Source organism: Rhamphochromis sp. 'chilingali' (assembly GCF_963969265.1).
Source record: "Rhamphochromis sp. 'chilingali' genome assembly, chromosome: 5".
NCBI lineage: Eukaryota > Metazoa > Chordata > Actinopteri > Cichliformes > Cichlidae > Rhamphochromis > Rhamphochromis sp. 'chilingali'.
In genome coordinates, this window is record NC_137932.1 from 18,305,453 (window position 1) to 18,319,339 (window position 13,887).

The window sequence follows — 13,887 nt, forward strand, 5'->3', positions numbered from 1 at the left end:
GAAAGCGCCGAAAACCTGCCGTTTCATAATTATCCCCCCTGTTAAAGCTCGCTAAATTCATTACAAGTTTGCTGCAAGAACAGAAGAAAATCTCATATATTTTTTTCTACGCCCATTCCGTTCTTAAATCAAAAATAGCTTTAAAATATGTCAAAGCAAACTTACATTTCTGTTGAAAAATCCGCACATTTTTGTTTGTAAAATGACTTAGCCAATGTGGATAAAAAAAAATATTAAAAATGATAATAATAATAATAATAACCCGACGAAACCGAGCAGAAGACCTCGTGAAAACACAAACGGGTCAAAAAGGAAAAGGTCCGCAAAAAGCGTAGAAAATGTTGAAAGAAGCACTTGGTTCCTTATTAAGGCGAAGATACAATATTTATTCCGTGTCTCCTGGGATGCTCCGCTCCGTCTATTGTCCTCCCATTCCTCAGTGCTGATGCTTAATTTTCAAAACTTCTATATTACCAAGGGACCTACGACATCAGCCGAGAAATACCCTGCAAGTACAAAATCCGTGAGCCAGCCCCGTCCGTGCAGAGGGGAGACGCTCGCGTTCCGCCAGCTTTCTACCGTTACCGAGAGCACGCGAGGGGGGACTTTTCCATTTCTCTCGCTTTTTGGGGATTTTAAGGCATTTTTATTATTATTCGATCCGGCCAGAAAGGAGAGGAAAAAAATACGGGTTACTTTGGAGAAAGCACAATGTCAGCGACCTTCCCCGGACTTGTCCACGACGCAGAGGTAAGGGTCGTTTATTTACTTTACAGATCTTAATTTGTGAAATTACAGCAGGTGTGTGGTGGAATAAGTACTGTTTGGTTTGAAGGGAGTTACAGAAGCATTTCGAAATAGCGTCTGCTCGCAGGGAGTCTCTAAGTGGAATATAATTTATCGCAAGGACATTAAAGAGATAAAAGTATGCATGGAAGGAGAAATGAATCGGTGCAGCTCCCGGTAAAAACGAGGCTTTTTTATTACTAGTGTGTGGAAGCAAAGGGGGCTCGTGTGTGTGAGCCGGTAACGGCGTGATTAGGACATTTTAGGGCGGAACACTCCGCTGTGTCTCACTCTGCTTACCTCCCATCCACAATGAGCGAGAGAGCTGGGACAGTAAATTTGCCAGCAGCTCGGTAATAATAATAATATATAACAGCACGCCTTTTAAAACGCTGCGAGGAGAGTGACAGGCATGCCAAAGGGAGGAAGAAAAAAATACCGATGGCTCCTGTTGCCGCGCGTTCGTTCCCCTCCCGGGCGTGTGGAAATGACATCTCCTTCAGGTGGTTTAAAGTGGGGGGGAAAAAGCGCTTTGAGTGTGTGAGTTGTGTTTTTGAGTGTGTTTGGGAGGCAGAGAGAGGAGACACCGGCTGATGCTAAATGACACGGCTCATATATTTCCCCGTCTCTTTATTATCTTGTAGATACGTCACGACGGATCAAACAGCTACCGGCTCATGCAGCTCGGCTGCCTGGAGTCCGTGGCCAACTCCTCGGTCGCCTACTCCTCCTCCTCCCCGCTCACCTACCCGGCACCGGCGGGGACGGAGTTTGCCTCACCCTATTTCTCGGCCAACCACCAGTACACGCCCCTCCACCACCAGTCCTTCCACTACGAGTTCCAGCATTCCCACCCGGCCGTGGCCCCGGAGGCCTACGGCCTGAACTCGCTGCACTCGGGCCAGTACTACCAGCAGATCCACCACGGAGAGCCCGCCGACTTCATCAATCTGCACAACGCGCGCTCGGCCCTCAAGTCCTCGTGCCTGGACGAGCAGCAGCGGCGCGAGCTGGGCTGCCTCGACGCTTACCGGCGCCATGACCTGTCGCTGATGACGTCACACGGCTCACAGGCCTACGGCGTCGGTATGCACCACCCGGACCAGAGGCTGCTGCCCGCCGCCGGCCTGGGCCTCCCTCCGCCTGCGGCGGACGACCTGCAGGTACCGGTGGCCTCCATACCTCTCTTTCTACACTCTCTTCTCCACACGGCTCGAACACGTTATTGTGCCCCCTTCCTTCGGCTTCGCTTCTCCGGTTTATTAAGTCTGCTCCATATAGGATAGCCGACAATAGGATACAGAAGGGCAACAGCCCGTCTTAGTTGTCACAAGACCCAGTGCCCCAGTATCTCTGCCCCACTGGCCTACTATTGAAAAACTTTACCCCCCTTTTGTAGCACAGCAATCCCAAAATATTGAACAGAAAGACAGCGCCAGATGTCTGTCTGTCTGCCTGTCTGCCTCATCTGTCTGTTGTCTATGACACTCACAAAGCTGCACTGGTCTGTAGTTATCCCCATCCAACGACTCTGTCCTACTTTCTTTTCTTTCTTTTTTTTTTTGTAAGTCATAATGGATATCATCTTGAGATAAGTTTGGTGCCAAAGCAAACGTGACTATAACAGGCTAAGTAAATGTCAAGTCCACACGGCACAGTGCCTCTGAAAAGCAAGCCTGTTTCTAAAGGTTAATTGACTGGCAGTCTATACAATCCCATTGTGAAATCCGCCCTTTATTTTTCCACAAACACACGTGACCCATATTTTACATAATTCTTTTCGATGTAAAGAAATGGTCGAGATGAAAATGGATTCGCACGGTTCTTGAGCGTGTGTGTGTGACAGAGAGAGAGAAAGAGAGAGAGAGAGGTCGAGTGTGTGTGTGTGTGTCCGGCTGTCTGTTGAGGCAAAGAAAAGCCGCTGGTTGCTCTATTCTCCGGTAAAGGGCGGATTAACGGATCGGGATTCAGGGCACAATGGCCTGCTCGAGCACCATAAAGCACCGTAGTTTATCCAATTACCGACTTAACGTCAATCAACTTTGTTACTTATGCAGCGACATCTGAGCTGCTTCAAACGCGGCTCTAGTTAAACACAATTTAACACAGTGGCACATAATTTCAGTCGCGTTAACTATTTACCACCTCTACTCGAGCTTTTATCGACGCATTTACGAGGTATATTTAGGCATACAGTGCTTTTTTTTAGTGCTACAATATTTATAAAGCATTTAATTTTAAGGAATAAAAATATAAAATGTTATATATTTTTAATATATTTATAGATGTATAAATGTATATTTGTTAATAAATAATATGGGGTGTGGCAATATAACCCAGGGATTATTCTAAGTCTTCAAATAGGAGCTTATAGATATACATTTATAGTGCAGCCTGTTTTTTTAAAAAAAAAAATTTTAAATAAAGACTTCTACATATGATTTAATACATTTTAATTTACTGATAATTGCAACATATTTTTGCGTAACATTTTTCATATTTTATTTTATTTATTTTATTTCACTTTATGCACGCTCGTTAATGCAAATATTAGATTTATTTCGAGATTTTTTTTAAAGGCTTAACAGGTTTGACCATTTTTTTTTACGCTAAGAAAGAAACGGCTCGTGAACCTGAGCTTACACGAGGCGGATGTATGGACGGAACAGATGCGCCTATGGTCTCGTGCAGCCCGGTCGCATCTTTGAGCGGGTTAAAGAGATTTTCATGCTCAACAAAAGCAGCTGCCACACCTTTCTACCGTCACTAAGCTAATTCATGCAAGACCTCTGCGTTTTGTATATTGATTTTATAATCACTTTAGCTTCGGAATAGAAGAAAAGAAACAGAGCAGGAGCTGGTTAAGAAGGAGCAACAACAAGCTCTCTTTCCCAGTTAATTTTAATCGGGGGCTTCTGCGTGGGCCAGGCCTAGAGGCTCACGCGGGGGGATTAAGCATTTTCTGAATAAAAAAGCGCGTGTTCTCCTTTCTTGATGACATTGTTGATAGCACGCGAGTCTGATCTGCATCTTGAAAAATGGCGGAGGTAACAGGTTTTCGTGCACGTAGGCCTACATATATGTTGAAGCCTGGTTGCTTATGTGTACACAGACACTGATGCCCCAGCAGGTTGGTGGTGGCTGCAGTAAATTCTGCAAACCTTTTGCTCATTTTTGAGTCTGCGTGAGTTGTGCTGTCCTCGGTTATAGCCTGAAGCCTTTCAAATTAAGCTCGTTTCTGGGTAAGCCGTGAGCTGCATGCTTTATTTCGCTGTGCCCTCAATTTTACTCAAAGCCTGCTAAGTGATGTACACTTTCTAACAAAAAGGCTTCCAACACTAGAAAACTGCTCAAAGGGCGTGCAACAGGGGCCAGTGTTTGGACTCAGTAAGGTGCTTTCCCCCCCTCCCAAGCTCTGTCTGCTGTGAACTTTGCGGTGCTTTGAAGGAGTTTTAATTGTATAGATGTGGTGGTTTTCAACCTGTGGGTCGCGGCATTCCAAAGAGGTCAGAGGATAAATCTGCAGGGCCCTAATATGGAAGAATTAAAGACACCTGGAAACCTTCAAAATTCATTTAAAAGGGGCGAGTCATTTAAAACTACAAGAATGCATCATTTTTATCCATTATAGGATTGAGGCACTGATCTATGTCTGCACGGGCACAGAGAAGCTTTATGGTGTTACTTTCAAACCTGACATTTCACTTAGATTTGTATTCTTTGTTTGCATTGTATATGGATCTTGAATATACATAAAACCGAGCAACATATGCCCAGTGTTTGTTGTCACAGTTTTATTTATTCTGATATACTCCCGTGACTGCATGAGTTTGGCTTTTAGTGTGTGGCTGCAAGTGAAAAGAAGGGGAAAATGGGGATTCACGTCCTGGATGTCCTAAAGAATGACTTCACCGCATACGGAGAAAAAAAGAAACAAACCGCACTAATTGTTGCTGCATCTGAAGCCTGGCAGCTGGGAAGCTCCAGCGGTGTACAAAAAGAATCTGGTTAAAGTGATTTCACCTCCCCGCTCGTCCTAATGAGTGCGTGTCTCCGCAGGGCTCCGTGGAAGCGCAGTGTGGGCTCGTGCTGAACGGCCAAGGGGGCGTCATCCGGAGAGGTAAGGCCCCCGTTTATTCTCTGCTGCGGTTGTTGTTATTGTTGCTGCTGCTGCTGTACCGGAGGCCGTGAACACTCACGGGCTCGACACGACAAGACAGCGAGCAGACAGACAAACAGGCGAAACACTCCTCTCTTGTCTGCTGTCAACACGCTGCAGCAGGAACGGCCCCGATTTGTCACCTATTTAAACAGCAGCGCCGTACAGGCGCAGAGGCAGTGCTCCCCACTTCCAGAATGTCACTCAACACCCACGTTTTTTTAAACACCAGTCATACCAAACCTTGGCTTTGAGATTGGCGACATGATTAAAATGCCACGAATTAATGTGATGACTTATATTTCTAGTGTACTGATACAGTTACTTATAGGCCTTGTACTTAAACGCGCATTTGACACATGCCCTCTCACACTAAAGTTACGCCAGAAGCTTTTATTTTGAAGTCAGACGTGTGGGTAATATTTTATAAGACTGACGGCGTGCGTTTGTTTTCATGTAATAATAATATTATATGCTATTAATTTAATATTCATGGTTGAGTTATCATAAATTCAGTGTCGATTTTTGTTAAAGAAAAATGGCGCAGACGTCTATATGAAAGCAGATTTAAATAATCAATATTATTACAATAGAGAAATATTGTTACAAGTGAGTAAGATTTGGGTTTAATTTAACAACACAATTCTGTATCCTCTTAATGTTTACAAATGTGTACGTTTATAGTAATTTGAAAATATTTTTGGCCAGAAAGTAACCTAGTATTTAATAGTTTCGCAGCTGCATTTGTGGACTTTTTTTTAAATTTAAAAGTAAATGTTTTTGTGGGATACAAAGAAGAGCAGTCAGGTTTGTGTGTCTGTAATGCAGCTGCTGTTTTTATGTGTTAGCACCTGTGTGTTTAATCTGGCACAGCAACCAAAGATGTGGCGGCTAAGGTTAGCTTTTCCAAGGGGAAGCTGTGGATGTGTTCCCCGGACTTTTTCTTTCTTTAATTTTTTTTAGAGGGGACTGTGTGCAATTTTCCACACTGAGAGGAAAGGCTGTGTCTCGGGTTTAATTTTTCATCAGCTCTGCCTAGGTGTTGGGGCTTTTCTCTCGGATTGACGCGGGAATCCCTTCGCTATCACTTTCGGTTAATGGTGCGCCGTATTTGGCCCTGAGCTCAGCCGCTGCAACCATCACAACCAATAATCTTTGCTTTACCTCCCGCTCCCGTATCGATAGCTTCTCTCGCCTCGGGCGGACGCTTTGATATGCTAATGCCGAGCGGGGCCCCGGATTCAGCCGAGATCATATTAATGTTGTTCTTTCTGACTGCGGCTTTGGCGGCATGAATATTCACATAACCTTTTTCAAAAGAAAATCACTCAAGAAATGCGGATCCTACTTAGGAGGAGTCGTCTGTGTTTTTAATCACCCTGCTATCCCTTTTCCAGTTCAGTTCTAACAGCAGCTTCACAGATCAAGCCGATCTGTCAGACGCGCGCCCCCGCTACCACATCCCGTGCACGCACAACCCTCTCTTCTGTCAAGACATTGGCGGGCTTTTTTGGGGGGAGCTATAAACATTGTTGTTAAAATATGAGGAGAATGGCATTTGGCCCTTGTCTCTTTTTCTTTAATTTTCGTGGCAAACTCGTAAAAGGCGCTTGATTCCGCGTGTGATCCCGCCCGCCGCTCGCGCCGCAGCCCGAGGCTACTCTCCGTTGCTTAAATACCGTTATCGCCTCTGGGCCCGCGCGCTCCACTGACTGCACTACCGGCAATAGCTCTTTTCGATTGCCCTTGGCAACATAAAATACAAACTACTTTGAATCAAAACATTTTTAGGGGAATTAATATGATGTGAACCCGCGGCTTTCAGAGACGCGCGCCCCTGTCAGAGCGCGTGAGTCTGACAGACAGGTTTGCCCGGTTTGTGTCACTTATGGAGACACGGGCAAGCCGGACCGCGCGCATATAAACACACGCGCACGCACACACCGGGGCTCAGGCTTAACCAAAAGTATCAATCGATTCCCTCGACCTGCAACCGTCCATTTTTTGACAGCCTGAGTGAAACACAGGTCCCATACAGTCTTGTACAAAGTGGTGCCCGCTGGAGTACAACAGGCTTTTGTTTCCACACCATTATGATGTTACAGTTGTGCTGTGGGCATGAGTCGCTGTCCAGGTGCTGGAATGAAAGGTGCTAGCCGCTGTCCATGGTGCTCAGACCGGATGACATGTTTTTGAGGCTGCATGTCTAACCTCAACCCTTCCTGTGGCCAGAAAATGATGCGAATCTAGCACATTTCAGCAGATTGTGAATAATAGATTCTGAGAGCAGAAATATGGGTTACAGCTGGTCATATATGAGGCTTAGTTGGTGGCCAAATTGTGCCCTAAAAAAAGAGAGAGAGAGAGATTGGCGTGTGCAGCCAATCTTCGCCTGCAGCATTGTTCTCTTCGGCCTAAATGGCATCCTTTTTTCTCCATTTCATCATATCCAGCACGCCTTAATAACAACGCGACACACCCTGCTGTTAGATTTGATAATGAGGCAGATGAATAATAGAATATAGCCTACAGTACATCAGACAGAAACCTTGCGTTTCGGCTGCTTGGGACTTTATTTCAAGTGAAAGTTTAATAACGATAGGCCCACTCAGAACAGTCGATAAATTCCAGGAGGATCCAGTAACACTGATTCAGACGCAATTAATAATGTGAAAGGGCCTTCACTACACAACCAAAATCATTTATTCACACTTTCAGGAGCCTCAAGTACACAATGAAATCAACATGGTAGTTGGTGGTGGATGATTTAAAGAAGGTTTTGTTTCCCCCCTCTTGCAGAAACACCATATTATTGTTACATAGAGAGAACCATTGGGCTGAAGCAGGCATATAAATATATGTACACAGTAATAAAAGCATTTAATATTTAACTAGTGAGGAGGGCTGAAAGACACATATTGATTGTGGAGAATGAAGATGCTCGATTATTATAGGGATTAATTTTTGATTTAATAATATTTACACATATATTGCATTTACATTTAAACAGATAGGGAAGCTGTAGAAGATGGACAATTTTCTTGGATGATACCCCTTCTTAATATAACGACTAAGCAAATTCAGCTAATTTATGGGAATAAATTTTAAAAAACTGTATGGAAAAAAATAGGCTTAATCTTTAATGTATTTAATGTCTGACGTGATGGGAAAAAACTGTCTCAAACAAAATGGTTTTATCATCATATGAAAGACCTTCCAAATCATTCACCCTGATGCAAACTGTTATTATTAACCAATAACTGGACAATAGAGTTCCTGTTTGATGTGTGCACAGTTCACCCAGTTGGTTTTTATTCTTTGTATCACATGTTGAAATGTGGGATTCTTTGAAATCAGAACCAAGGAGACCTCATGCAAAGTGTGTACACAGCTGAAACCACCCTCTATGAACAAAGGTGCAAAATATTCTGTGCAGTTCTCCCTGAGGTAGCATTCAGCGAAAGCTTTATCCAGTGAAACTTTTCCACAGAAAAAAACACATTTGCATGATTTCCAACCAAGCAGACATTTCAATCTGTCATTTGAGCAACGCTGATCCAAATACTCAGTGAATGCTTGCTGGTTTATACTTTTGTGCACTCTTTTCTGTCACCAAAATGTTCATATGTTTTCTGAAACAAGATTTTTTTTTCCAAGGTCCAACTTCATTTTTAATAAATGCATTTTTTAAGTATCTTGTTGCTTTTTGATGAAATATGACTTGATGCATTATTACTGTAAAAACTAACATTTTTGTTGCAGAACTTAAAGAGCAAATCTTGTATTGATACTTTATTAAGCAGTAATGTACTATTAACACGACTATAAAATCTTGCAGTTCAGTGACAGACATTGGTGTAGCATTCAGATCTTGGATCAGTTTTTGGGGGGGGCATTTTGCTTGTTTTTTCTGTTTTGACAGAATAAAGCATTAAATGTGCATTATACAAAGCTGTTGCCTTCATTAGAACATTTTGTGCAACCTTCTTACAACACTGAATAGCAAAAAGTAGCCTAAATTTGGCAAACTAGTCCTTTCAAACCTTTACAGTGATGCTGCTTTTTCTTGCACCTTGTTGTAACAAGCTTCCTGTCTCTGTGTGCAGGGGGAACATGTGTGGTGAATCCTACAGATTTGTTCTGCTCGGTACCCGGTCGGCTTTCGCTGCTCAGTTCCACCTCAAAGTACAAAGTCACCATCGCTGAGGTGAAAAGAAGACTGTCCCCGCCAGAGTGCCTCAATGCTTCCTTACTGGGCGGCATACTGCGTAGGTCAGTATGATGCACATACAGGATATTAGTCTGACAACATGCCTAAGCTTCATCACAGCGTCTCTAAATATAACTACACTGATTAAAGAGAGTATATTGATGTATCGGTTTGAAGACAAATCAGACTTATCAACTGTTTTGAGAGTTCGCTTAGTGCGGCTGAAGTTTCTGTGTCATCTTACTGCAACATTATGGATCTATATGCTGCTATGACAGAGCTGCTTACAGCTCTAAAGAACTTCAAACTCATTAAGAGTCTAAGCCTAAAATATCCTCTCACAAATAAATCCTGAATCCACTGTGACCACTGGCCAGTGCCTTGATGAGTTTCAGGCATTCATCAGATTCTGATATCTAGTTCTGAAGTATCACTTTACAGGTTAATCAGTATCATCTCCAGAGAGCGAGAAACCCAAATTTCAAATGTGTTTAATCAGTAGCAGGGTTGTTAACGGCTTCATTTGGCAGATTAGAGCAATTTCTAAAAAAACAAAAAACAAAAACATTTTGACATACTTGTGGTGTAAAAACATCTGAAAAATCCTAACGTCTCTTTTGGTGCATCCACACACTGTTAAATTCTAGCAGCATGTAATGATATTGGAGTAAGGAGGTGAGTGTGATGGATGGGGACTTTGAAAGTGAAAAAAAAATTTTTTTTTAAGTGTAAATCTGGCTGGTGAGCATTGGAGAGCGCTGGCTGAATCTTTGTAGCCCTCAGATGAAACAGAGGATATATAGCAGCGCCCACAAAGACTATTGTAGGCGAATGAGGGCCGGGGCTGCACGCGCCGCCATGCCCAGGGAGCCAGAGGGAGGCGAGACCAGGCCAAAGCATGCCAGGATCAGAGGAACCAGAGGAAAGCAAGAGTTGCCAGCGCTGTATTATTGATGAGGTGGAGAGAAAGGGAAGAGGGAAAGAGGAACGAGCAAGCACAGAGAATATGGCTGGTCCTACAAGATGAGGAATCAACAAAGTAAAATAAAATAAGATAAATGTGCAAATAGCTACTGTTGATCCTCGTGTGAAGAATATAAACTGCAAATCTCTAACAGATGAGTATCTGGAATGTGTTTAATCATGTTGTGTCATTTAATAATAATCACTTCACAAAGTACAACAGAAATGTGCAGAAAGTTGTCTCGAGTGGAACTGCAGGTTTAAAGTTTTATGGCAGAGGAAGGAAGCACATATGCTTTAAAAAAATAACATAAAAGACTGAGGAAGCTTTGTGCCTCTGCCTTAACCTTATGGCTTTGTCACATCAAAACAAATCCATATTCTTGCCTTGTTTCTTGTGAGACTTAATTAAGCACATCCTTTTCAGTAGAACAAGGAGTTCACATTAATTTGATTGTACCTTAGTTCTATGAAAAATGACTGGCTGATCGATGCTGCTTCTGCTCCTGCTGCTGTGCTCCATATATTCAGTCTTTTGGGGTCTTGTATAATTCAGTTGCTTGACTTTGTAGGATATGTGATGCATAGTTCTTTACTATATGTTTCCAGAGCAAAGTCTAAGAATGGAGGCCGGTGTCTTCGTGAGAAATTAGACCGTTTAGGGCTCAACCTACCAGCAGGACGGAGGAAAGCCGCCAACGTAACGCTGCTCACCTCCCTGGTGGAAGGTAAGTAACTTTCCTGCACATTTTTTTTTTGTCATTTTCAATTTATATTGCACCACATTAATTTCATAATACAGTTTAATTGTTGTCTCATCAGTCTTTTTTCCCTCTTTTGTTTTCTTTCAGGTGAGGCGCTCCACCTGGCGAGGGACTTTGGCTACACCTGTGAGACAGAGTTTCCCAGTAAGGCAGTGGGTGAACATTTGGCGAGGCAGCACAGTGAGCCGAAAGAAACCAGCGCGCGCAAGAAGATGGTCCTGGCTACAAAGTGAGTGAAACACATGCAACGTACAGACACACACTAAAAGAAGATGGCAAGAAACAAAAAACTTTTGCTACTGCGTGGTCACACAGAATAGGTTTTATTTTGAAATTCTGGAAATGTGAATGTTTCTGAGTGATCAGGTTTCAGTTAATGTTTGTCTGTTGTTTAAGGCATGGACAGATCTGTCCCTGTCAAATGTCAGGGAGAGATAAATTTTACTTAAACACTTATATTCCTATTTACAGCCATTACCAGCCATTACAATCCTTTGATTTAAGAAAATCTTTCAGAAAAATGATTAACAAGTAAATATAATAATAACAGTAGGTAAGCTTTGGTGTGACTTCTTGCTCAAACTGTTGTAAACTCCTTCACCTTACAGCAGTTTCCTGCATGGAACACCTACTGTATGTGGAAAATATTGTGTTACCACATTTAAGGGGTTAGCGCTTATATTTATATAATTGCAAGAGCTTTATTTGTAGTTCCTTCTTACAGTATAAAACTGTATTCTGAATATGCTGAAGGGGAAATAAAACTCCCACTCTTTTCCAGATAAGTTGATTTTGTTCCAATAAAATCAGCCCAAGAGTTGCTATAATGCTAACTGAAATGCAAAAAGACAAGACCAGAAAATGCTGCGTGGTGCAGAATCTTTGGTATCATGTTAGGAAAAACAATGAACCAGTGGAAGTAACTTAAATCTGCATGTGGGTGGATCCAAAATGATGAGGGTGGGTGCAGAAAAGGGAGAAAATGTGATGGTTTTGTTGGAGACAGATGGTAAACCCTCAGTCCCTCCTTCTGTCCGTCAGGCAAATCTGTAAGGAGTTCCAGGACTTATTGAGCCAAGATCGCTCTCCTCTGGGCTCATCCAGACCAACACCAATCTTGGACCTGGACATCCAGAGACACCTCACACACTTCAGGTAACACGTGTGACACGCATAAGAAAATAATGGAGCGTTTCCTTTCTTTTCCCTTAAGGATGTTGCCAATCTTGAGTCACTCTCGGCACTAAATCTACTGAGCGAAGACAGTTTTCTTGCAGAGCCTCGCTCTGTGTTTTCCCACTGACCTCTCTGCCATTTTAGAAAGATGCAGCTGTGCAGTTTGATATTTGGCACAATTGACAGAGGAGGAGGAAACAGCGCCTTGTTAGCAGAAATGTCACATCTATGGCGTCATCATTTGCAGAATATACAACATCTTATCAGACCTCTGAAGGGAGCTGTACTGTAGACTGCTGGGCAGAGAACCAGGATGTGAGCTCAGTGGTAGAAATAAAGTGACAGATTGAACAACAACATCCTTCTGCCAACTTAAGGGTCTGAGCTCAAGGACGAGCAGCTATTTAGCTCTGGACAAACCGGCATGATGAGCTGATAGGACAGATGAAATGATATCAGACTTAAAAACTGATTCTTAAAAAGCGTTTCAATGCATATTTTACCTTGTATCATAATCCTGCAATTTTGTAGCGCTTTTAAATTTGTGATGTCACGAATGTTCAGATTCTGATGACTGACTTTGAAAAGAGAGTTTATCTCAAATAAACTACAAAAACACTGTTGGCTAGGACTATCACTACACTACAAATATCAAATACAGATATGGGGACATGATATGACTTTTAGCCAGTATGTCTAATGTTTTTTTTTCAAACAGTCTCTTTCAAAAGTGATAAAAGCCTAAAGTGAATTTGATTAAGACATCACCAGCAGTTCAACAGCCAAGATTAGAATAACCTTAGACAAGAACGACAACAACAATCTTATGTGAAATTTCCTAATCGGCAAAGCTCTAATTTGTATTTCATAGTTTAAGCTGGACAGCGTTCAGGCCTTTGCTAAAACAGGAGCAGAAACTCTGTGTTTCCCAGTAAACTGCTGTGGAAACAGATCATCGCAGAGCATCACAGAGAGGCTTTTCTGACAGACTAAAGAAACTTCATTCAGAGGTTTTGAAGCTCCATAATGCAGGAGGAAGGTTTCACCGCAGGTGTGAGAAAATCTGAGTCACTTCAGCTGTTAGTGTCATACAAACTCCCCAACAGCTCCACTGATTCATTTAACCTTCACTTCTTTGGTTTGTCATTGCTCTAATAATCATTTCCCTCTCTTCCCATGCAGTCTGATCACTCACGGGTTTGGCACGCCGGCGGTCTGTGCAGCTCTCAGCACCTTCCAGACAGTGCTGAGCGAGATGCTCAACTACCTGGACAAAACCTCGAGTGGGAAAACGAGCGGAGCCGGCGACCAACAGATCAACAACAGCTCGGAAAAGACGCAGCTCCGGAAAACAGCCGAGCCCCAGAGCAAAGACGGGAAAACAGAAAAGACTGAGTAGCCCCCACCCACCCGGTCCCCGTGCCTTGGAGCGCTGCATTTAGAAGTGTGCGTGCTTGAGTGTGTGTGAACGCGTGCACTCTGAAAGGGGATCTGTTATTTCCCATGCATTGCTGTATCTTCTTTGGGACAATTCCTATTTATTGTTATTTATTTATCTTATGTTGACATGTAACACTAACTGAACTGTCCCAAGCAAGACATCCTGATGTGTGAGCGAAAGCAACGCATCCAGTGTAAATGTGCGTGCGTGCGTGCGTGCGTGCGTGTGTGCGTGTCGTGACAAAGAGGAGCCTTGCCATGGAGATGGCTGTGACTCATCTAGTACTTTATTTCTTTATTTATTAATTCTCAAAACAGGAGGTAAACAACACAGTTTCCCAGGACAGGTTGGGGGGGATACATATTTAACACACACACACACACACACA

The 13,887-nt window shown here is 43.0% G+C and overlaps 1 protein-coding gene across 1 annotated transcript; it reads left to right on the forward strand.

Annotated features, from left to right (window-relative positions):
* Positions 1-613: 613 nt before the first annotated feature.
* tfap2d (transcription factor AP-2 delta (activating enhancer binding protein 2 delta)) lies at positions 614-13,457 on the forward strand (the record flags this gene model as incomplete). Its single annotated transcript, XM_080883008.1, has 8 exons — positions 614-750; positions 1,431-1,949; positions 4,846-4,906; positions 9,052-9,217; positions 10,728-10,846; positions 10,970-11,111; positions 11,924-12,037; positions 13,241-13,457. The coding sequence occupies exons 1-8, from the start codon at positions 712-714 to the stop codon at positions 13,455-13,457; spliced, it is 1,377 nt and encodes a 458-aa protein (XP_080739134.1). The 5' UTR covers positions 614-711.
* Between the last annotated feature and the right edge of the window lie 430 nt (positions 13,458-13,887).